The following is a 25607-nucleotide window of genomic DNA, read 5'->3' as shown; positions in this document are numbered from 1 at the left end:
AAACTAAATACAGTGTGGGATATAGGAAATGAAAAGATATTACAGAAGGAATCTAGCTGTCACTGTCTATCAATATGTAGCAGAACGCCAAAAAGGTCTAAACACCCAGGTATGACTGCTGCCGGTAAATTTCACTCGTGGAGGTCTGTGAGTATCAGTTTGTATATCGCACACTGGTCATCCAAAGTGCATTAGCAAGTGGTCTGCAGTCTGAGCTGGGTGTAGGATAGAGCTCCAAACTTAAACAATTGGATTCATGCCCTGCTCAACCAGCCCCACTTTACATACAAAGCATTCTCCTACTTTTTCCTTTATTATAAACTATACTAATGTTATCTGTTATTTTACATTTATATGTTTAATGTACTGCAAAATATCTACATCATATTTATGTCTTAAAGTCCACTGATTGGGCCTTTTGGCTCGTTCAAATTATTTTCCCAAAATGATTGCATGGACAAAATTTGTCAGAACTGAGATGCTCCATGGACGAATTCGAAATTAATTAAAACTATTTTTTTTCTGACTAATCGATTCAACTGAACTGAATTTTTGCACCTTTTTGCACAAGTCTATTGTTAAACGTAATATGACATGCTAAAATAGCTATTTTACAAATACATTAAGTCACAGATTATCTCCCATTAAAAAGTGAAATAGCAGGTAGATATATAATTTACAGGTTAGAAAGTGAATAATCCCCTGGACAAACTGAAGACATATTAGATCTAATGGTAATAGAATTTGATTTGTAATTCACTTGCATACGCAGCATTACCTCAATAATTTTTTGGAGAGGGTCAGCTTACCAGGTTTATGATTATGGTTTATCACTTCTCTCAGAATAGAGAACCCAGGGTGTATTTAAAACCTGGAAGATGTTCATAATGCATGTTAAGGCGCAAAGTTATTTTAGCTATTCTCCGTCATATATCAAACAAGTCTAAGTGCCGAAGTGTTTCTTTACGAATCTTAAACAAGTGGTCCTTACTTAAAGACCTGTATCTTAACTTAATATGACCTACTCATCAAGTTCTAATAGGAATCTGTAGAATTTGTCTATGGTTCTTGAGAGGTCAAATATATTTCTCATTGAACACTAGATCCTGCCTCTAATCAGAGGTGGAAGGTGATAGTATGAAGGAGAAAGTGGTCCCAAGCCCCCTAACCCAATACTAACCTAGATGTTTCTATTAAAATACCTTACAATTTCGAAAGTACAGGAATCGGGACTCTGTTGCTAGGGGGGTAAAAGGGATGGGCTAGTGATGCAAGTGCCCAAAACAGGGAGGACTCACCTTGTGGACCCTGGTGTGGACAAATGCCAGGCTCCCTGCCAGTAATGCAAAGCCAGCCTATTGAGGGCAGGACATGCAGGGACCATTGTTTCAGTACTCTCTGCAGGGTCGTAGTGCCCTGAACATAGCGCAAGCACATTTAATGATGTACTCATGTTATGTTTGTTGGGGACAGTTCCTTGGTGTCCCCAAACGCAGGGACACAACAGAATTAAGTAAGGACAACAGAAAAAGTTGGGACAATCCCACCTAAATTGGAACTGTGGAGAGGCATCATTATAGAACTGAAGGGTGTCGAATCTAAACCTTTCTGGTCCTGCTAAACATAGGATAAGATGTTACCTGCCCCCTGTTCAAAACAATCTCCATCCCTCCTGGCTTCCACCACAATACACCGCCCTGTCCCACTATGTATTATGTATCTTAATAGAAATACAAAATTCTGTAAAATATATTTCATTTTTAGCTGCTGAAGCATTGCGTAAAAAGGTATCTTCTTCAACCATTAAAACATGTCCCAAATAAAAACCAACATATGTCACAACTGTCATATAAAAAACAACAAAATGCAAAAAAACTATTTCAAAGAGGGACTCTTTAATTTTAGGGTTGTGCTGATTCTCGCAGTGCGGTATTATGTTGCACATGCGTAATAGCCTCCCAATACTTTCCTATGGGAAAGCATTGGATTTGCTGAGATCATCAAAACTTATGATCTTAGCCATGGAGGTGGGGCTGGCCACGGAAAGACCAGTGTGGCATGGGAAAAATGGTGAGTAAAAACACTTCTCCCATGCAATCAGAGGGGCCGGCTATCTAAATAGTTAGTTACAACTTATAGTGTCAGGGATACATGTTTGTTTTCCTTACTATCCTATGTTTAGTCTTCCTCACTATTATATAGTGTTCCTTTAATATAGTGTTCCAATATTTGTATGTTTCTACTGCAGTTCTAGAGTGGACTCCACCCAAAGGACGGACTGTGGTTGGCACACTCTTTGCATTCAGTTTCACAGTTGGTCAGATGCAGCTAGCAGGACTGGCATATGCAATCCGAGACTGGAGATGGCTTCAGTTCACAGTGTCTGCCCCCTACTATTTCTTCTTCCTGTACTCATGGTAAGGTGGATCCCATTATCTGCTAACTTTTCTGTACTGCATGTGTGGTATTCTCAATAATTTCAAGTGCTTTGAAATCAGGTTTATCCCAGAATCTGCCCGTTGGCTTATAATGAAAGGTCGAACGCGTCAGGCTCTGAAGGATCTTCAGAGAGTGGCCAGAATAAATGGAAAGCATGAGGAAGGAGACAGACTCTCCGAGAAGGTGCTACAACTGTTTACTTATTCTGAAATGGTTGGTAGTATAAACCAACCTTTTGCCTCTACCATAATGTTACATATTATTTAAATCCCTAAATCATTTCTGCTTAGGTGTTAATCTCCCACATGCAAGCTGAGATGAAGCACATTCACCATTCGTATTCACCAGTAGATCTCTTCCGCACACCAGGGATGCGCAGGGTGACAATCTCTCTCTTATTGGTGTGGTAAGCAGACATGTATTCACTGCTGGTCATGGACACATAAAGACCCCAAGCTGTTATAGAAATATTTATGCTACCACTATATCAAGAAAAATGTGATTGGGGATAAAATTTAAAAAAACAATTCATTAGGGTAAACAAAAAATGATAAAAAAATTAGAAGAGTCTATCAACATTGATCACACCCAGCATCTCGGATTACTGCTGTAATCCCCCAAATTATTATTATTGGTGACAGAGACTTAATTTGGCTATGTCCAACTCTTTTTAGCCAAATAGAATTGTTATTCTAAGCCAAAGAGATGGTTATCTGCAATCGTATCATCCTGTAGCCGAGGGACAGAGGGAAAGTAAGTGGAAGTCTTGGTCACGCAACCCAGTGTAAATTCCTTACCATCTGCATGTGGGTGAGTGTATAGTTTTTTTTAGAAGGAGTTTTATGAAGCCCTTTGTGTTTGAGGGCACAAACACAAAGCTTGAATGAATTGCACTACAACAATTTTCATACATAGAAACTACCATGTTATTTGTCCAGATACGGCTATTTTTACTTTAAATGGGCAGGCAGTTGGTTATAGTTGCCATGAATAGGCAGTCCCACCTCTACTGTGTGAGTGGATTTGCTGAGTTATGAGCATTGGCAATCTCAGAGTAGGTCTAGCTACATACCAACCTGAACACTCAGAGAAGAGTTTTTACATCAATGAGCTATAAGAGCTCAAATCTATGGATCAAACAAAGAGATTTTCCAGGTATGAACATTTTTAAACAAAAGTTTTGTAGTAACTTGGTGAATTGTCAACTCAATCACATTCAATTCCAATAAATAGTGTGCAGATAAGGAGGGATATCTTGTGTTCAAATTGTGCAAAGTATTTTAGTTTCATGCAATTTTATGTTATTTTATTTATCATTTACTATACATTTAATAATGATTTCAGTTTGTGTTTACTTTGAATTATATTTTATTATATCATATTTTAGGTTCTCTACAAGCTTTGTATTTTATGGACTCTCAATGGACCTACAGAAATTCGATATGAGTATTTTCTTGCTCCAGTTAGTCTTTGGAGCAATTGATATCCCTGCAAAGGTTCTTGGTGCAGTTTCCATGAGTTATCTTGGGCGCAGGGTGACACAAAGTGCTGCATTGATGCTGGCTGGGACAACAATGTTGGCAAACGCATTTGTTCCTCAAGGTGAGCTTATATCTTGAAGGACACAGAAAAAAAACCTATGTCTGCTGTCAAACTCAGTATTACAGGGGCACATTGTTATTTACATAGTACGGAAAAATAAGTATCTCAAACATTTAGACCTAAAGGGGAATCGTCACTTCTCATTAAACCTTTGAATAAGACAATGAAAATCAGATATGGCTTGCATTAACCCATGTTTCTTAAAATGTATATTGGAGAAATAGCATTTGCCATCACAGTCCAGTATAGACCAATCACAACCAGGATATATATATATTGTTTTGGAGGAGGGGAAACAAAACGTTGTGGAAATATGCATTAAAGAGTTTTGTTCTGAAAAGGTCTAAAATATTAAGTGGGGCAGTCACCTTGAAACCAGTGGGTTCATTGGCTTGGTGACTCTGCAGCCTTCCCAAAGGTGCACCACTTTCTAGAACAGACACTTGTATACATAACCCCCATTGTTCCTGTTTCTAGTCTTCCACTTGCTATCTTCCCCCTAGGTCATTGCTTACCTCTTCATCCATGAAAATATAATTCAAGGAGGGGGAGGTCACTGTGCTGATTGACGGTTGCAAAGGAGTTTATAACAATTATCAGGTAGCCAAAACAATGGCAATCAACGCCACTTGTTGGATGTTACAAAATAATTATTATCCCATATACCATACAATATTTATAGTTTATTTTTGTTCCACAAACATCGGTACTCCAGATGTTGTGGACTACATCTCCCATATTGCTCCTACAGCCATAATGCTGGCAAAGCGTCAGGTGAGATGTTGTCCATAACATTTGGAGTATCAGAAGTTGCCTACCCCTGTTCTAGATGGTTGTCATGTGTGCAAAAAGCTGGGTAGAGAAATGCCGTTCAGTAGAAACCTGTTTTCTATGGTTGACAAGTTAAGGGTGTACAAATTGTGATCGGGTACCAAGAGTTTTTTTTAACTATTTATAGGAACATATATTTAGAAGACCAAATCCAAAAAAATAAATTCTCTTCTTCTGTAAAATACAGCAATGGATTGGGAAAATCATTTTCAGGATTTGAGTCCCAGAAACTTGATACTAGTAACAGTCCTTCTTCTTATCTAAAAACATATACCTCACAATTCTTGTCCACTGGATCTTGAGTTTCTTCTTAAATATTGGAGTTTCTTATATTAGCTCCAGTATCCTCTTGGAAATCTTTGATCTCTAATCTCTAATAGTTCCCCATCACACTATATATCTAACGTAAACCACTTATTTTGAGTCTTCACTTCTCTCTGAAATATCTTTCTCATCTAACTGCTCACTTACGTCAATCTGACATCATATATCCCTGCAACCTCCATCAATATAACCTGTGCAGTGTAATTAAGCATTTACATTGTGTCTAGTAAATGCAGACTCTGTTTCATCCAACTCCATTGCCACCAATGACCACTGCCCAGAGCCGGACTTGGAAAAAAAATTCAGCCCAGGCATTTTTGAATCACAGCGGCCCACTGAGAATTGGCGGGGCCAAAGAGAGGGTGGTTTGTCGTCACCCATTACAAACACGCCCCCTCTCAAAGTGAGCATGTTGGTTCAATGTGCAGAGTCCTGCTGAAGAGCTCTCGCATAAGAAAAATCCCATGTGTATGTTCTGCACAGCGCAAGCAAATTTGTTAACATGCTTGCACTGTGTTTGCTTTTGACTTCTCTCTGGTGTCTCCATAAGTGGGATACCAGAGGACAAAAGGGCCAGGAAAGGGTATTGTGCATGTGTTTGGAGCCTGCTTGTGGGATTGCGTGTGTGTAGAGTGAGCTGATTGTAGTGTGGTGTTTTGTGTAAATAGGTTGATTTCAATTGTGTTGTGTTTGAGGTGTAATATTAAAGGCTAGGAATTGTAGAGAGTGAGTGTGTGTGTGTGTGTGTGTACAGGTGGTATAGTGTGTATAGGGGATGTAGTAAATGTGTGTGCTTAAAGGGACACTATAGTCACCTGAACAACTACAGCTTAATGTATTTGTTCAGGTGAGATCTATAGCTCCGTGCAGGCAATCTAATGTAAACACTGTATTTTCAGAGAAAATACAGTGTTTACATTGATTGATAGGAATACCTCCAGTGGCCGTCACTCAGACGGTCACTAGAGGGACTTCCTATCATGCAGCGCCCTAAAAAGGCCCTGTACACGTCAGACGTTTGAAAATACGTCTGACGTGTGCAGGAGACAGAAGGCACTGTGTGCGCGCCTTCTCTCTCCAGCCTGTCAGAGAGGAGAGGGGGCGGGCAAGCTCAGCTCGCGGCTGCGCACACCGCGCACATGCGCGGTAGTGCGCTCAGGACTTCAGAGGGCGGCATGAATGCCGCCCTCTGAAGTATGTGCGTATGTGCAGCGAAGCCGCGCATGCGCACAAGGGAGCAATGATGCTTCCAAATGGAAGCGTCTGATTGCTCCCTGCTCGTGCCCGCCTATTTCGTCATTTTGACGAAATAGGGGGCGCAGCTTCACGAGGCTCCCGGCGCTGGAACCAGGTGAGTAAAACTGCTTGGCTGGAGAGTCCCTTTAAGGGCTGTAGTAATGTAGATAATGTAGTGTGTGTGGAAGACCCAGAGTGTGTATATGAGATCTAGTGTATGTGTGTGTGTGAGGGGTGCAATGTGTGTGTGTGTGTGTGTGTGGAGGGGTGCTGTGTGTATGGGGGGGAGGGGGCAGATCAAGGCAATTATTATATAGGTTTCATTTATTACTATTTAAATAAATACATTTTATATGCATCCTCCTTTCTTACCTTTTGCATGGGAGGGGGGAAACTGGTTGTAATCCTTGGTGGTCCGGTGGGGAAGCCCTGGTGGTCCTAGTGTGGAGTGAACTCTAGCCCACAGGCTAGAGTTCACTCTTGCGAGATCGGAGTGTTGCCATGCTAACCACAGCAATGACCTCACAAGAGGAACCCAGCGGAGCTGCAGGCTAGAGCTCCCCCGGGTCCCTTCTCCTCTCTCTCTCCTGCCGGCTGCCCAGTAAAGTGCCTGTGGGCCGGTGAGGGAGATCTCTGTTCTCCCCACCAGCCCATGAAGGCACACAGTAGGGCCAGTGCTCGGATAGTGCCGGCCCTGCATTGGCTGGCCGGGGAGATCCTCTGATCCCCCTGCTGGTCTCAGCTATGGGCATTGCGGCCCACCAGGCATTTGCCCGGTTTGCCCAATTGTCAGACTGGGCCTGCCAATGGCATATGTGATAGGAGTCTTGAGCACTGTTTAATTCCACCAAAAGTGCAACTTACAAACACGTCCGAGGATCAGGGCTGGAGCTACCATCAAGCGAATAAGGGATGCTGAGCTGTTTGGGGCACACATCAAGAGGTTTCCTGGTGGGCTGACCTGCTACTGTCTGGGGCTGGTGTGCTGGGCGAGCGGCTCATTAGGCCACCCGTTAGTGCAGCCATTCATCTGCTGGACTCCGATGACTATCTGCTCAGGGTTTTACTGTAACCCCAGCAACCGAGCAGAATGTACTGCTTCCTGCAGGCAGGGGAATTGGGCACATGACCTGGTATCCAGCTGCCCCTACCTGTGAACAAAGGAAACCCTCCAATGGAAGCAGGATGCAATCTGTGTTCATATTGCATGCCTCTCTGCTCCCCATCAGAAACAAAAGGCACTTTCTACAAGCTGGTCCCCTTCTCTTCCAGTTACAGCATTTGAGTATGGAATATCTGAAGGATAAGGGGGCTGATTTGTTGTGCATGGTTATAAATTGGTGTGTCTATGAAGTCAGTCAGTCTGGTGTACACAACTCTCTCGAGGATCTTGAAAGCAAAAGGCAGTAACAAGATAGGGCGGTAGTTGGATGGGGAGTTGGGTTCAAGGCTGGGCTTTTTCAGAATCGGGGTTACAGTTGCATGTTTGAAGGGTGAGGGAAATGTGCCAGAGGAAAGGGAGAGATTGAAATTTTAGTGAGAGGAAGAGCAAGAGAGGGAGACAAAGTGCAGATGAGATATGAAGGAACTTGATTGAGGGAACAGGTGGTGGGGCGGGAGGACTGGAGCAGAGCAGTTTACTTCTTCTGCTGTAGCAGGTGCGAATGAGTATAGAATGGTGGAGGGAGTGGGGTTGGGTGATGTATTGATAGGGGAAGGAGAGAAATTAGAAATCTCTTCTCTGATTGTAGAGATCATCTCAGTGAAGCGAGATGCAAAGTTTGTGGCAGACAAGGTGGTAGAAGGAGGGGGATTAAAAGGGCGAAGAAGAGCATCAAAAGTGTGAAATAGGTGTTTGGGTTGATGGGACAGTGTACTTATGAGGGTGTTAAAGTAATTTACTTTTGCAGCGGAAAGAGCCAGGCTGTAGGAGCGGAGCATAAATTTATAGTGGAGGAAGTCAGATGCAAAGTGAGACTTTCTCCAGCAGCGTTCAGCAGTTCTAGAACATTTTTGGAGGTAACGGTTCAGCTTGGTGTTGTAATTGGGGGCGCTTGTTGCGTTTAATTGTAGGAGGTGCCATAATGTCGAGTTGAGAGGAGAGAGTCGAGTTGTAGAGTGAGGTAGCAGAGTTAGGGCACATTAGATTTGAGATGGGTAAAAGGAGAGTTTTGAGTTTGGTGGAGAAATGCTGCAGATCAAGGCAGTTGAGGTTTCTGTGAGATTGGAGAGTTGAGGATGGTGAAATTTGGGTACGGGGTATGCTGATGTCAAATGCATTGAATACATCATTTATCACAGCGATATGTATCACAGTGTATGCATTAGGCAGTATGTGTGTATAGATGTATGTATTTGGCAGTGTGTATGGATGATTGTATTGGGAAGTGTGTGTGCGTGTGTGTGCACATATGTATGTATTTGGAAATGTGTGGATGTATGTGTCATTGACCGCCAAAGTATCTCCACCACGGATTCCCTTTTCCCCAAATAAAACAGCTCCAATAATTCTGAAGTAAAATAGCACCAGTATTGCTTATCCACCCACACATGAGCTAAAGCTTAATGCTGGGAGTAGAACTGTTGAATTGGAGTACAGTCATCAAATTTATATAGTCATTAAACTCCTCCTCTGTGCCTGAGAGATAATTGAGTCAGGAACTGTACAAACTCAATTATCTCCAGGTACAGAAAAGTCTAACAATGTTTAAACACCCCAAAAGTAGCCCCAAAATACATGGAAACCTCTCACATCCCCGGATAGCCCTGATATGAGTGACCATTATATCCAAAAAATCACTCAGATCTGTTCAGTAGTTTGTAATCGCCATCGCAGGGAAGTTTTGACCGGCCTTCCACGAGGTCGAAGCCCAAAATAGTTCCAGGGAAATTGTGGCAATAGCCAGTCTCCGTTCGCGGGATTTTGTACGAAAACCACATAAGTTATCCAAAATCTTTCAATTGTAGAATGCTCCCCTTGTTCGGTAGTTTCTAACTCCTGAACGCCGTTCATGGAGGTAGTCGGGAACTTGAAAGGGCAGCAGGTCTATCTTCACCGGCGTTCTCTAGAATGCCTGGTCGAAATCTGTTCCAGGCACTCGACGACCAAGTCCCACTGCCTGCGTTTGGGAGACAAGATGGCCGCTATCCATTGTCTCGACCACGTGCGTTCTGTTTCACAAAATGGCGGTCACCCAGTGGAGCATTCTCCCAGTGGAGCATTATTTCCTTTGCGGTTTTCGTACAGGATACTTAATGTTCCAAGTTCTAATGAGGTTCTGGGGTGGTCCTTGTTGGGGAACCGAACCAGGTGGAAAAAAACAAAATGAAACAAATATAAATCACACGAAATAAGCCAAAACAAGTGATGGGGCTATTCCTTCACAGTATGTATTGGGAAGTGTGTGTGTGTATGTGGATTTATATACTGGCTGAGTGTGACAGTGTATCTCTTTCTTTCCCTAAATATCTGCCCATGGTGTCTCTCTCCTAAAATGTCACCCAGTTTCTGTTTTCTAAATATCTCAACAATCTCTCTATCCTTTCTCAAAATGTCTCACGGTCTGCAATTTAGAGTTGGCGGAAAAAAATCTTGCACCGTCCCTGCCAGGGATACCATACATTCTTACCATAGTTGGACAGCCTACTCTGCCTCGGAAACTGTGGTGTCCTAAGAATTATCTCAGAGGGAAATGTAAACTTGAGTCCATTGAGACTGTGCAGCTCCAGCTTAAGCACAAACCCACACTGTGCTGGGTTTGCAAAGTCCCTAAAAAACTCTTACCTACTGCCTCACTTTTGTAGTACTATGCCAATGCCAGTATATATCGCGCACACATCTCACTGTTGTAAACAACAGAAGAATGGGGCTGTAAGCCTCTGAACCACAACCCTGAATCCTAGATGCCTTGGGGAAATTGTCCCTTTGCCACCCTTGCCAGCTCTTCACTGCTTTATAAGATTTAATGGCAGGGGCGTACCTAGAGCATATGGCACCCGGGGCGGGTCCTAGTTTTGCCCCCCCCCCCCCCGCACTTTAAAATGTACAAAACACCCACAATTTTTTTTAATGTATGTATGTTTCAATGTAAGCATGCTTTTGTATGGAGTAAGTGTGAGTGAATGAATGGGTGTGTTTGTATGTAGTGTTGGCATTTTAATGCAGGCATGCTTTTGTGTGTAGTGTTGGCGAGATGCAGTGGTGTGGTTATATATAATGGTGATGTTTTAATACAGAGGTGTGTTTGTATGTAGTGTTTGCACTGGAATGCAGGGATGTGTTTGTGTGTAGTGTTGGCAAGATGCTGAGATGTGGGATTGCCATATTTAAGGACACCAAATAAGGGAGCTATCTGCTAAACAGCACCCTAATTTGGTATCTTTACATATGGAATCTCACATAAGGGCACCAATTTAGGGAATTCTCTACTAAATAGCTAAAAGATCTACATTTTAAAAGCCTTTTTCTTAATTTTAATATTTAGGTTGTTTAGTAGATAACTCACTTATTTGTTATCCTTTTGTGGGATTGACATATTTAAGGACACCAAATTAGGGAGCTATCTACTAAACATATACACAACCACAGATATACACACGCATTTAGTTATTAAGAGGTCCAACCAACCTCCCTACCTTACTCTGGGAGTGACAAGCGGTTGCTGCTGGGCTGGGATCTCTGTGCTCTTCCTTCACAGCTCACTTGCACGGCCAGTAGTGATGTCGATGCCAGGATGACGTCATCCCCCGGCTGCCGGCTTACTGCAGGGCGTACACAAACTCCTATATGGTCCATAAAAATGTTTAATCTCACTGCCTTCCAGTATATATCTGTCCTATCTGTCTGGGGGAATGTGACAACGTGGATGTATATGTAAGTGGGTGAGTATTACTATCAGGAGAAAGGTATATGGCAGGGTGGGACAGTGTGGTGGATACTATGTCAGTGTGTGCCATTGCACACAGTGGATTGAAGGAGGTGACTGCAGGTGAGGTGGTGAGTATATGGTGTTTTATGTCACGGGTGGGAACAATGGGATTGGGGGTTATATGGAAGAGAGGATATTATGTCAAGGCAGGGCCAGGGTGTATGGCAGGGTGTGTATTATGATACGGTGGAGGTATATAGCAGGTAGGGGATTATGGCAGTGTGGGTATTATATGACATGTTAAAGGGGTATATGCCAGGGTGGGAATTATGACCAGGTAGTGGGTTTATAGCAGGGAGGATATTATGACAAGGCAGGGGTGTATATGGCGGTGGTGTATATGGCAGAGAGGGCAGGGGTGTTGAAAGAGGGTGTGACTGAGGGAGGGGGTGACAGAGTGACTGAGGGGGGCTGACAGGGTGACTGAGGAGGGGTGACAGGGTGACTGGTGACAGGGTGACTGAGGGGGGTGACTGGTGACAGGGTGACTGAGGGGGGTGACAGGGTGACTGGGGGGGTGACTGATGACAGGGTGACTGAGGGGGGTGATAGGGTGACTGAGGGGTGATTGGTGACGGGGTGACTGAGAGGGGGTGACAGGGTGACTGGGGGTGACTGATGACAGGGTGACTGAGGGGGGGGGGTGACAGGGTGACTGGGGGGTGACTGATGACAGGGTGACTGAGGGGGGTGACAGGGTGACTGAGGGGGTGATTGGTGACAGGGTGACTGAGGGGGGGTGACAGGGTGACTGAGGGAGGGGGTGACAGGGTGACTGAGGGAGGGGGTGACAGGGTGACTGAGGGAGGGGGTGAGAGGGTGACTGAGGTAGGGGGTGACAGGGTGACTGAGGGGGGTGACAGGGTGACTGAGCGGGGGTGACAGGGTGATTGAGGGGGTGACAGGGTGAGGGGGGTGACAGGGTGACTGAGGGGGGGTGACAGGGTGACTGAGGGAGGGGGTGACAGGGTGATTGAGGGGGGTGAGGGGGGGGTGACAGGGTGACTGAGGGAGGGGGTGAGAGGGTGACTGAGGGAGGGGGTGAGGGTGAATTTACAATAATATTTTCTTACCATGATTGAGGGGCTGTTTCTCTCCATCCCAGCCCAGGCAGTGCAGGAGGTGCAGGCAGAGTGGCCGCAGGGGAGAAATCTTGCAGAATGCACGCTCTGCGCCCCCTGCTGGCACACTCCATAAAAGCATCCCTGGTGCTCAGTGATGACTCAGAACACAGGCTGGGAATCCCCTCCCTGTGTTCTGACTCACTCACTGAGCGCCTGAGCCGCGAGGGAGAGGACGACCAGCAGGAGGGACAGAGTGTGGCACCCCCCCTACTGGATGGCACCCGGGGCGGACCGCCCCCCCCCTTAGTACACCACTGTTTAATGGGACACTCCAGACCCCTAAAGAATTTTAACTTGCTGAAAAGCTTTATGTGTGAGTGTGTTCTCTTCTTTTCATTTTACAAAAAGTGCAGATTTCAATAGAAATGGTCACTTTTATAATTTATAACTGTTACACCCCCGTGTCTTTCAAGCTGACAACAGGTCCTGTTACTTCCTGGTTTGCTTAGCTCAGTTGAGCTAAACTCAAGAGAAATGCAGGTTTTGCAATAAGTTTTTAGATATACCACAAATTAAAAATACATAAATAAATGCATGCAAATTTCCCTTTCATCTACTAAACAGTGATTTTTATTTATTTTTTATTTTGGGTACTGGAGTGTCTACTTTGTCTTTGTATTTTCCCTACGCTTGACCAGCTTTGATCCACTTCTTGTGGGTCAAAGACATTTTCCCACAATACTCACCCTTTTCGCCGTGATCTTGAGATGCCTGCTTTCAGTATACAGAATTTCATCCTAACACAATGAGAACAGTTTGTTCATTTATGTTAGGACGACTGTAGCGGAATAGAGGACCTAACTACACTTTTATTCCATTTGTTCGGTTGTCTGTACCCTCCCCCTCCCCCTTGTTCGTTGACTGAACCAACTTTGTGTGGTCCCCTTGTTTGAACAAGAAACAAAGAAAATGGATCCAACAACCTAAAAGGTTCAGGATCCACGGTTTGGATATATCAGAGTTAACTGTTAAAAACCTAAAGTTTATTGACACATCTATGACACTGACAAAAAATAATAAATAAACCCAAGTAACAAAGATGGGGGTAAATTATAAAGGTCTTTAACCTAAATAATGTAGGGGGATAAGTATAGAGTCTGAAAACCCTATATAAACACAGCAAGTGGATAGGCATGATAGGTAGTAATAGGTGACACCTATTACTACCTATCCTGCCTATCCTCTTGCTGTGTTTATATAGGGTGACACCTATTACTACCTATCCTGCCTATCCTCTTGCTGTGTTTATATAGGGTTTTCAGACTCTATACTTATCCCCCTACATTATTTAGGTTAAAGACCTTTATAATTTACCCCCATCTTTGTTACTTGGGTTTATTTATTATTATTTTTTGTTTACTTATTATTATTTTTTTGTCAGTGTTTGTAACAGTTAAAGGGAAACTCCAGTGCCAGAAAAACGATCCGTTTTTCTGGCACTGGAGGGTCCCTCTCCCTCCCACCCCCCAATCCCCGGTTACTGAAGGGGTGAAAACCCCTTCAGTGACTTACCTGAGGCAGCGGCGATATCCCTCGCCGCTGTCTCCGCCTCCGCGACGCTCCTCCTTGTGATTGCGTCGGCCGGTGGGCGAGACTGATCTCGCCCACCGGCCGAGGAGACCTAATGCGTATGCGCGGAAATGCCGGGCATGCGCATTACGTCTCCCCATAGGAAAGCATTGAAAAATCATTTCAATGCTTTCCTATGGGGTTTTGAGCGACAGCCACTAGAGGTCGAGTTAACCCTGCAATGTAATTATTGCAGTTTATGAAAAACTGCAATAATTACACTTGCAGGGTTAAGGGTAGTGGAAGTTGGCACCCAGACCACTCCAATGAGCAGAAGTGGTCTGGGTGCCTGGAGTGTCCCTTTAACTCTGATATATCCAAACCGTGGATCCTGAACCTTTTTGGTTGTTGGGTCCATTTTCTTTGTTTCTTGTTCAATCTCTATATATAGGGTTACCCCCTTTCATTGGATATTTTTTGGAAACACTCTCTTCTCAGGGATATTTTTTCTTTAGTCCCCTTGTTTGCAAATCATGTTTGACGCTAAGACAAATAATCTTCATTCAGCGAGGGCACCGCGCAGACTGAACTCCGCAGGGCGGGGAAAGGCTTATAAAGCCTTCCTATGCCCTTAATTTAACTCAGTTTAAACCAACCTATAGGAATGCTTGGATAGGTAAATCTGAGCCTTGCAAGTTACCAATCAGTTTGAAGTGGGCAGAGATCAATATGATCAGAGGACCTGCAACTGGGTTTTGTACCCAAAGACTCTGTGGAAAATTCAGAGAAGTCACAGGGACAATCTAAATTCAGGATTACAAGCATTATTCTTATTTTGCATTTTTACATTTATTTTCAGGTTTAAAAACCTTGCGTATAGTTTTGGCAGTGCTTGGAAAAGGACTTGTGGGAGGATCATTCAATTGTGCATACCTGTACTCTGGTGAGCTATTTCCCACTATACTAAGGTGAGTACATAAAAACCTGAAAAATACTTATTGTTTAGGTGATGTGCCCCACCTCCCAAACATTAAGGTGCAAGTGCAGCACTAAAAAGAGTCCACCCACAGGGTTGCCCTTAAGCCCACGCACAGGGCCCATCCTGAGTCTGCCTACAAAGATGAAGTGTTTAGTGGATGCAGGGTGTGTGTATAAAGTGGATGTGGTGTGTGTCATGGATGCAGTGTGGATAGTGGATGCAGATTGTACCTTTGTGTAATGTATGTAATGTTTGTGTATATGTGTGTATTAGATGCAGAGTGTTTTTGCGTAGTGGATGTAGTGTTTGTGTGTATTAGATGCAGTGTGTATAATGACTGCAGAGTGTTTGTATCTGTAGTGCGTGTATAGTGACGGCAGAGTGTGTATAGTGAATGTCGTATTTGTAGTGAATGCAGAGTGTCTGTATAGTGAATGCAGAGTGTGTGTATACTGAATGCAGTGTATGTGCAGTGAATGAAAGTGTGTATAGTGACTGCACAGGATGTATCTGTGTGGTTGATGTAGTGTGTGTATAGTGATTGCAAAGTGTGTATAGTGACTGCAGAGTGTGTAGTGAATGCATAGTGTGTATAGTGTAGTGTGTGTGTGTAGTGGCTGCAGAGTGTGTATAGTGACTGCAGAGTGTGCATAGTGACTGCATAATCTGTGTTTGTGTACCGAATGTAGTGTGTGTGTGTAGTATATGTAGTGTTTGTCTAGTGAATGCAGAGTGTGTGTTTGAGTAAGGATGTAGTTGTGTGTGTGGTGAATGCAGAGTGCGTATAGTGGATGTAGTGTTTGTGTAGTGAATGCAGTGTGTGTGTGTTTTTGTAAGGATGTAGTGTGTGTAAAATAGAGGCTGCATTCTATGGGGAAATTAGAGCGTTTTGTTTTTAAAATTTATTTGAGTACTTTTAATTTAAAGGGATACTATAGTCACCTGAACAACTTTAGCCCAACAAAGCAGTTTTGGTGTATAGAACATGCCCCTGCAGCCTCACTGCTTAATCCTCTGCCATTTAGGAGTTAAATCCCTTTGTTTATGAACCCTAGTCACACCTCCCTGCATGTGACTTGCACAGCCTTCCATAAATACTTCCTGTAAAGAGAGCCCTATTTAGGCTTTCTTTATTGCAAGTTCTGTTTAATTAAGATTTTCTTATCCCCTGCTATGTTAATAGCTTGCTAGACCCTGCAAGATCCTCCTGTATGTGATTAAAGTTCAATTTAGAGATTGAGATACAATTATTTAAGGTAAATTACATCTGTTTGAAAGTAAAAAAAACTGTTTTTTCCATGCAGGCTCTGTCAATCATAGCCAGGGGAGGTGTGGCTAGGGCTGCATAAACAGAAACAAAGTAATTTAACTCATAAATGACAGTGAATTGAGCTGTGAAATTGCAGGTGACTATAGTGTTCCTTTAATTCCCTCCTCACTGCTTCTTACCTGTTGAAGGAGGTGGGAGATTTATTTCCTCTTTGTTCGGTGGTATGGAGTCAGTCGCGGTACACGGCAGAGGGCTCAGTACACGCTGTCTTAACTTTCCAGCTGATCCTTGGTCTCTAACTGTCGCGAGACCGGCCTGCGTGCCTCACAGAGCGTTGCCATGGAAACCCCATGGCAACGCTCTCATGGCCGCAAAGCTTGCTGCAGAGCTTCATCAGTGAAGTTTCTTCTGCCACTTTTTGGATTTCCCTTTTGTGAAAGTTTGTCGCCATTGTACCAGTATAATTGCCAATTGTAGGGGTTCATTATGCACTATAACAACTGGGATATCATTGTGCACAAGGTGCTGCTGATACACATATGTTCCCCTCTGTCTCCTCCTTTGCATGCACACATCTCTGCATGCACACACCAACGGCCTAATACATAAACACACAGAAACTGATTAATACAACACAGACACGTAGACTGCCTAATACATACATGCACACACACACACACTGCCTAATGCAAACTGCTTAATACATAGATGCACACACACACACACACTGCCTAAAATATACACACAAAAACCTTCCAATACATACACAGACACTGTCTAATACACATACAGATTGCTTAATACATGCATATACACATAAACTGCCTAACACATACATACATACATACACATTACCTAAAACATGCACACATTGCCTAATACATACACACACACACACACACACACACACCCGTACACTGCATATTACATACATGCACACACTGCCTATTATATACATTCACAGACACTGCTTTATACATACACACTGCCTAATATATACATGCACACACTGCCTAATACATACTTTCACAGACACTGCTTTATACATACACACTGCCTAATACATACGCACACTGCCCAATACATAGATACACCCATACAACCTAACACAGACACTGCCTAATACATACATGCACACACTGCCTAATACATACATTCACAGACACTGCTTTATACATACACACTGCCTAATACATAAATACACCAATACAGTCTAACACATACATACACAATGCCTAATACATACATACACAGACACTGCCTAATACATGCATACACACTGCTAAATGCATACATAGACAAACACACAGCAGTCCTCCAACATCCCTTATATACTCAGGTGGGGGCTGGGGGCACTGAAAGATGCACATTTCAGTTACCGTGATACTTCTGTCTCAGAAGGTCCTGCTGCCATGCTTCCACTGGTGGAAGTTCCCTCAGGTGCAAGGCAGGTGATGGCAGTCACTTGGCGGAGTGACGTAATACTAGAGCAGCCAGCAAACTTTAAACTTCAACTTTATAACATAAAACATCCTATATACATAACTTACTTAGTAAATGTATCCGTCACTGAGTACCACCTTTCCAGCCAAAAACATTCCCTTGGGCAGCTGCCCTCCCTGTCATCCCAACCAGTGCCTTTCTGGGCCTTCCATTCTCGTAATGCTAACCACTAGCCGATTATCGGCTGTTATCCATAACTGTACCTGAGGTTAAAGGGGGGACAGCATACCCATCCACTTTCCACAGACCGCTAGTCCAACCCCCGGTTTACAAGGGACATATACCACCACAAGACCCGCTTGTTTACCCCCTAAATCAGTGGGGCCATCCCAACACCAAAGCCATGGCCTCCTCTAACGCATCCTGCAACATCAAATTAAATAAGTCAATTCCCACCTCCGTAAGGTGGACCCCATCACCCCTAAAATACATAGCTGCAATTTGCTTGAAGATGCGGTGATGCACCGTGAGCCCCCCATTCCCTTCACAAATTTAAACACTCGCTTGTTTAGCTTAAGCCTGCTCTGCTCAAGTGCCTTGGGGTCCCTTGCACCCCTCTAACAATTCCAGGACAGCACCTTGGACCAGACAATATAGAGTCTTGGGAACCTGAGCCATAACTCGACCAAATCCTTCTGGATCATTTCACCCAGATCCCACACCGGAATAGTGCCAAGATCGCTTCCCCAAAAATGAATTATGAGCACACCATGAACGTAAGTGAGCCAACCGCATGCCCCGGGAACCGAACCAACGAACCTCTGCAACCGCCTGTGACAGACCAAGCTGCAGTCCCCCGGGATGAATTTCAGCCCGCTGTTGTACCCAATAAATGTAGGAATGGCCGATGACCCACACTTGGCCATTCTGGCACCTATGGAAACAAATGTGGAAACGAAATAAGTCCAGCTGGACAAATATGAGAACGGAACCTCCTAGATTCCCACCTCCTAATCCATTAGATAACCTCATCAGAAAACCTCAGGCATGACGCCTCAGTGGCAGCCCCTATCCGAAAGGAGTGTCCCCCCCAAACTCAGCACTAGGTAAGCCCAAGGACTCCAATGCCATGTAGAAAACCCTGATAAATTGGAATAAGAAACTGGCATCCCCGTGAACCAGCAAGGGGCCCATGCATGCTGGGTGAACCTTGCAGAAAGCATGAAAACAGGCAACTGGGACAAACCACCGAACCAGGGACATACCGCAAAGTGACCCAAGTACCCGACCAAGAACATTCGTCTTGGACTTACGCAGCAAAAAATGCACTGCCCCAACCTCACTAAAAACATCCCCAAACAACAATCCCCTAGGGACCGCCTTGAATGGGCTAACAAGCTCCCCCACCCGCACGGCTCCGAAAAAGGCAAACGTTAACGCCAAATGAAACAGCGCCACTTCAAACAGAGGAGAACAAATCCGAGGCACAACTGTAAACAGGCCCACCATCAGAGCACCCAAAACCGGCCTCTGTGAATCCAAATCCTTGGGCCCTCTCCACCAACCCCTCATCATCAATGAGACTAAAACATCCTTCGTGAGATCTGGGGCCCTGGTGAGTTTAAACCAAAAACTGAGCCCAGACAACTTACTCGAAACAGCCGAGCAGCCCGACGCCTCCCAGAACCAGATTAAATGTAACAGACCTAGCAAACGCTCTCCATCTGACTGGAAACTCCCAAACTGTCTCTCGAAATCCACCCACTCACACCATGCCTTACCATAATGCTGCCATATAGGTTCCAAAACCAAACCCCGGATCCAGGACATTATTTGTTAAACCCAAGGCCTCAGGGATCCGGCACGGAAAGCCCACCTCATCCGCCGTAATATTAGCAACCCCGGGGACATGCACAGCCCTACAGTACACATTCAAAATCAAGCAGTAAAGAACAAGGCGCCACAGCAGCCGAACCACAGGAAAAGAAGATGCGAATTGCAGCTTGCCTAAGAGTGACTGCAGCTGCCGCAATTGAATCTTCTTGAGCAACCCAACGGCCGAAACCAGGCCACGCAAGCCCGAAATCTTATCCTCCGGCAGGAGACACTCCCCAGCGACCGAATTAATCTCAATCCCCAAGAAACTCAAACAAGTGGAAGAACCCACTGTCTTATCAGGGGCCAGGGGAACCCCAGAAAAACAGCGAGAAGCAAATCACAAGCCACTTCCTCCCATACCACCCACTCCAGGCCGCTTTGACATCCGCTTTAGCCATAAGAGCCCTGAAACCCGCAGCCTGGACCATTCGAACCGCCATGTCGAAAGACGCGTGCAATACCCTGCACAGCTCAGCATCAATATCATCATTCACTGATCCCCCAAATGGGTAAGATAAATGATGAATCAGCTGAAACTTGCCCGGCTCTTTCTTGGGCACCACACCCAAAGGGGAGACCCAAAGGTTAGGAATTGGCAGAGCTGAGAACAGGCCCGCCATAAACCCCAATGGCAGCTCCTTGTTGAGCTTGTCTTCTACCACGTCAGAGTGGCCCTGAACCGACTTGAGGTTTTAACAGACCCCGGGGGAATCCCTAGCCCGATGAGCAATCTAAAACCCATCGTGGAAACTCCCAAGCAGCAATTCCGCTGCCTTGCAATTCCTATCACGGTTTTGCCATGGTCGTCCTTCAAGACCACAGTGTTTCCTCGCTTGCCGGCTTTACCGCGCTTGAAGCAGTCGACTGTGGAATGGGAACCCCCGCACTTGGAGCATTTGTGCTTAAACTTGCATTGTCTTTCGTTAAACTGCCAGCAGCAACCCGTGCACCTAGTTAAGGCTGACGCTGAAGGTTTTCCCACCATGCCACCAACCACAAGAAAGGATGACATACCCTTAATGCGAGGCCGGGTGAGTCATAATCGCCAACCACAAGCCTATATCCATCTGATCCCATCAAATGGATGGGCGAACCGCCAACCTCTGGCGACATTGCTCATCGTACCGCCACCAGCTCAACCCACATATACCCGACATGCATTCCACACCATATCCTGGTAACAGAATAGGGCCGAGCACTTATCGGCACCTTCTATACAATAACGCTGGCCAGGATTGAGAAGGCCCAGAGACAATTACCAAAAGATTTGGGGATCTTCTGAAAGCGGAACTTGTCCTTATCCTTGTCAGGGCCCTTAGTATCCTTATCAGGAGGGGGCAAGTCTTCCAACTGAAGCAGGGAAAACATTTCCACAAAACTCCCCTTTTCACATCTTTTCCCGGACTTCCAGGGATGAAACGGTAAGGTGACCAAGCTTGCCTCCGGGATACCCCGCAACCGCTGGGCAGGGAGGCGGCAATCACCGCGGAGGCCTGCAGACGAGCCAGCTTGTAAGGCCTCAGCCCTGAGGGCAGAAAGGACAGCCTCGACGTCCATACTCAGACCCTCGCTGAAAACAACACTTGGCAAGAAGGTACACGAGGAAGCAACTACCAGGCAATTACCAAACTGTTACCAACTAATAATTAAGATGGCTGCTTAGCCTGTAAAATGCCCACCTATTTATACTATCCCACCCCTTTGCCCCTAATCCTCCTCCCATCATTCTAAAGACCTCCTTACCATTCTATTTACACACTCCCCCTAACACTCACATGTCCCTGTTCTGTCTAGGCCTTGCCTCATTCATCAGGGTCTCAACCACCAAGAGGTACCTGTCCACCAGACACACCACATGATGTAGCATTTAATTATTATTTAGGAATTTTGTTTCAGTTTATGCATAACCATAAACGTAAATGTGTGACATTTTTTTATGTTACCTATTGCACCTTTTTCACCTTATTGCATCAATTGCACTTCAGCTTCCTCATATCCTGTATCTGGTACTATCTGTGCAACACTAAAAAGTCTCAATATTAGAATTAAATAAGCCTCCATGTACACACCTTTAGAATTTCATACTGACCCAGTGGTACAAATGTTTTCCTAAATTAATCCAATAATGGAATTATTTCCATTATTAATACATAACTTTTACAAAGAATGCCGAAATAGTTAAACAAATTATTCCTCTTTCCTGTACAGGCAGACTGGTATGGGGGTCGTTGCTATGAAAGCCCGGGTAGGCTCGATGGTTGCACCATTGGTTCTGATGCTATGGGAGATATCTCCTATTCTTCCCTCTGCTATTTATGGAGTTGCCGCCATCATATCTGGAGTTGCTGCCTTATTCTTGTGTGAAACGCGCAACCAACAGCTGCCAGATACAGTGGAAGACGTGGAGGCCAGGTAATGACTAAATACACTTCAGATGTTATAGGGTTGAATTCAATTCAGTGATATAATGTATGGCATGTTTTGCAAGCATTCCCAAAAAGCAAATTTTCGTCCCCTTAACGCCAACAGACATGTACCTTTGTATGTTTACAGATGGTGAGAAGTGAGCCAAAACGAACTATAAAAAGCTAATTATAGTTTTCAGAGAAAGTCAAAGAATGATCAAATAAATAAAGGAATGTGGGGGTTATTACTCGTGTTAATCTAAAATGAACAAATATACGGTAATATGTAATATACAGTATATAATGTTCTAACGTATGAACACAGACTGATAAGGTACTTGAGTTTATAGAGAGGCTAATTGCGTCTAATTCAGGATTTTACAAACCAATGAGTGCGTACATTTAATATTATATGCCAGCGGGATAAATAAATATTCAATAGGACCAATAAACCTTATCAGAAGGTAAATACAATAATGTATCATATATAAAAATGGGGAAAAAATAGAATAATCATGCTGACAAGCTGCCATCAAAAGACAACAAATACAGGGTGCGCTAAATAAAATAAAGGGAGATGAAAAAGTCTTTATAGGTAAAATGTGGACCTTGAGTGAGTGTTCTTATGTTCTTTCTTTGGGATCTCAGTAGTCGAATACGGAATACAAAAGCAGAGAGGGGAGACCAATAGTGCAAAACCGTAATGCGGAAAGGATCACGAACAACACAGACGTGGAGAAGTGCCAACTTACAATTTAAAGAGCTAAGCCCAGCTCTAGGTAAAACAGCATACAGTGGTATTTAGTACTCCCCACATGTAGAATATTGCTGGACAATTGGAGGTGTCTTCACAAGATTCTTTACACCATCCCAGACAGATGTCAGCATATAAAATATATAAAAGATGGAAAAACCCAATGGTGCAATAACTTTGGTAATACTGCAACAACAGACAACACTGAGGTCCTAAGAGTGCCAACTTACAATTTAAAGAGCTATGACCAGCTCTGAGTAAAACAGCATACAGTGGTATTTTAACTCCCCACGTGTAGGATATTACTCTAATGATGCTTGCAGTGCCGGTAGTGTTCAGAGCAGCCACACTGCTCTATGAACCAAGCGTGGGTGGAATAATCCCCACCAGGGATTTCTTTTGAAGTACTGGATCTTGTTTAAAAAAAATCAGCCAGGAAAAAAAACAGCAACATATAAAGTAAATGTACTAACCAAAGATAAGTGGTAGTCACAAAATACTTTAATTAAAAACAAAGTAAAAATACACAACGCGTTTTGCCAAACAGTAGGCTTTTTCAAGTGCGTTTCGCCAAACACTTGAAAAACCCTACTGTTTGGCGAAACGCGTTGTGTATTTTTACTTTGTTTTTAATTAAAGTATTTTGTGACTACCACTTACTGAGATCCCAAAGAAAGAACATAAGAACACTCACTCAAGGTCCACATTGTACCTATAAAGACTTTTTCATCTCCCTTTATTTTATTTAGCGCACCCTGTATTTGTTGTCTTTTGTTCTCTCCATTCTTTGAAGGGTTTGAGGGTTACCCTTCCTTTCAGGTGTGCAGCTCTATCCCCCCTTGTGATCAGTACTGTAGCGCTGTTCCCCTCCCTTTCTATTTACTAAAGCTGCCATCAAAGCCCTGAGATAAGTGGTGCACAGATAAAGTGTGAAATAGAAGGAACGCTAAAGTGTTGCAGAGCTATGTAATCATATATACCAAAAAAGTATAAAACCTAAATATGAGTAGCCTGGAACAGAGAGTGTTACATGATAGAAATGTACAAATATCTCAAGGTTTCTAACAAACGCCCCAATTAAATATTTCTGGATAAACATTGAAATTATCTAAATTTGTAAAACATATTTTAATATTTAGATTTTTCTAATATGTTGATATAGTTCTATATATGACATAATTTAAAAAATCTTTTAAAAAATCTATCAAAAAAATATGAAATCATTTGAAAAGCTAATAAAAAAAAATATTAAATCGAGGCCAAAGTACAAAAAGAGTGCCTTTATACATTGAAAGAGTTCATAAAAGCCAAAAAAGTCCAAAAAAGCCTGGGCAACTCAGTTTGTATGAATATTTCAATCAGGCATGTGTATATATTTCACACAGATTCCGAGCTAAAGATTCATGCCAGACGGACCCAGAAGAAGAAATGGCTCTGAAGAAGTGCCAACCGCAAGCTTCAAGAGGCCTCCTAGCAGATACTGTTTAATTCCTTTATGAGTAAAAGATGTTGCCCTACGAATGTCTTTAGACCAAAGAAAAATACTACCTTAGCCATAATATGGCTCTACTGCCCGTGGCAACTGCAGGATACCTTTATAACATTTTTGCAGTATTAATTTTAATTACACGTTTAACTATAGCACGTGTAAATGTTATTTAACCCATTAACCCTTCAGGACCGGACTGTTTTGGCCATGTTGTACATTAAGAACCAGAGCAGTTTTAACACTTTTGTGGTGTTTGTTTTTAGCTGTAATTTTCTACTTTCTCATTTACTGTTCCAATACAAGTTCTATATTGTTTTTTTTCAGGACAAAAGGGGCTTTCTTTACATACCATTATTTGTATCATGTCATATAATTTACTTTAAAAAAAATAAAATAAAATATGGTGAAAAACATTTTTTTTTTACTTTTACTTGAAAAATCTTGTACTTATTTACAAAAGCTAACGAAATAAAACTGCTAAATAGATTTAAAAATTTGTCCCGAGTTTAAAAACAACCAGTGTTTACCGCTTCTTTGCTTTTTTTGCAAGTTATAGGCTATAAGTACACATTAGAAATTGCTGTTTCAAAATATATATTTTTTAAATTTATCAATAGTGACATTGTAACACTGTTATCTGTCATATATCTCTAAATCACACTTCACATGTACATATTTTTTTAAAGTAGACAACTCAGGGTATTCAATATGGGGTATGTCCAGTCTTTTTTAGTAGCCCCTTAGTCACAAACACTGGTCAAAGTTAGCATTTATATTTCTGTGTGAATAAACAATAATGGACCATAACTTTGGCCAGTGTTTGTGACTAAGTGGCTACTAAAACAACTGAACATACCCCATTTGCAATGCCTTGGTTTGTCGTCTTTTGCAAATGGTATGCCATCATGGGCGTAATTCTCATTCCTGGGCTACCAAATGCTCTCAACGGCAACATAACCAACCTGGCAATTTTCAATGTAAAAAAATTTGACCCTTATATTTGACCCTGTAACTTTCAAAAATACTATAAAACTTGTACATGGAGGGGGTACTGTTATACTCAGGAGACTTTGCTGAACACAAATATTAGTGTTTCAAAACAGTAAACCATATCACAACAATTACATCATCAGTGAAAGTGCCGTTTGTGTGGGAAAAATGCAAAAAACTTCACTTTCACTGACAATATCATCGCTGTGATATGTTTTACTGTTTTGAAACACTAATATTTGTGTCCAGCGAAGTCTCCAGAGTAAAACAGTATCCCCCATGTACAGGTTTTAGGGTGTCATAGAAAGTTACAGGGTTAAATACAGTGCTAGCAAATTATATTCTCTGGACTTTCCGCCTGGATTGTCAGGCAGGTCCCTCAAATTGCAATCAATTAAATTACTTA

General features: G+C 43.2%; 1 protein-coding gene across 1 annotated transcript in view; it reads left to right on the top strand.

Annotated features, from left to right (window-relative positions):
• LOC134578345 (solute carrier family 22 member 6-A-like) overlaps positions 1-24573 on the top strand; it is a 49329-nt gene extending 24756 nt beyond the window's left edge. Inside the window, exons 4-10 of the mRNA XM_063437331.1 lie at positions 2249-2417; positions 2499-2622; positions 2730-2845; positions 3827-4041; positions 14853-14961; positions 21772-21975; positions 24108-24573. Coding sequence (XP_063293401.1) covers positions 2249-2417; positions 2499-2622; positions 2730-2845; positions 3827-4041; positions 14853-14961; positions 21772-21975; positions 24108-24210 — 1040 coding nt within the window. The 3' untranslated portion in view covers positions 24211-24573. The remainder of the gene's footprint in view (positions 1-2248; positions 2418-2498; positions 2623-2729; positions 2846-3826; positions 4042-14852; positions 14962-21771; positions 21976-24107) is intronic.
• Positions 24574-25607: the final 1034 nt, after the last annotated feature.

The sequence above is a fragment of the Pelobates fuscus genome, chromosome 12 (assembly GCF_036172605.1).
Source record: "Pelobates fuscus isolate aPelFus1 chromosome 12, aPelFus1.pri, whole genome shotgun sequence".
NCBI lineage: Eukaryota > Metazoa > Chordata > Amphibia > Anura > Pelobatidae > Pelobates > Pelobates fuscus.
The sequence above is the reverse complement of the archived record's forward strand: the minus strand, read 5'-3'. Positions and strand labels throughout refer to the sequence as shown.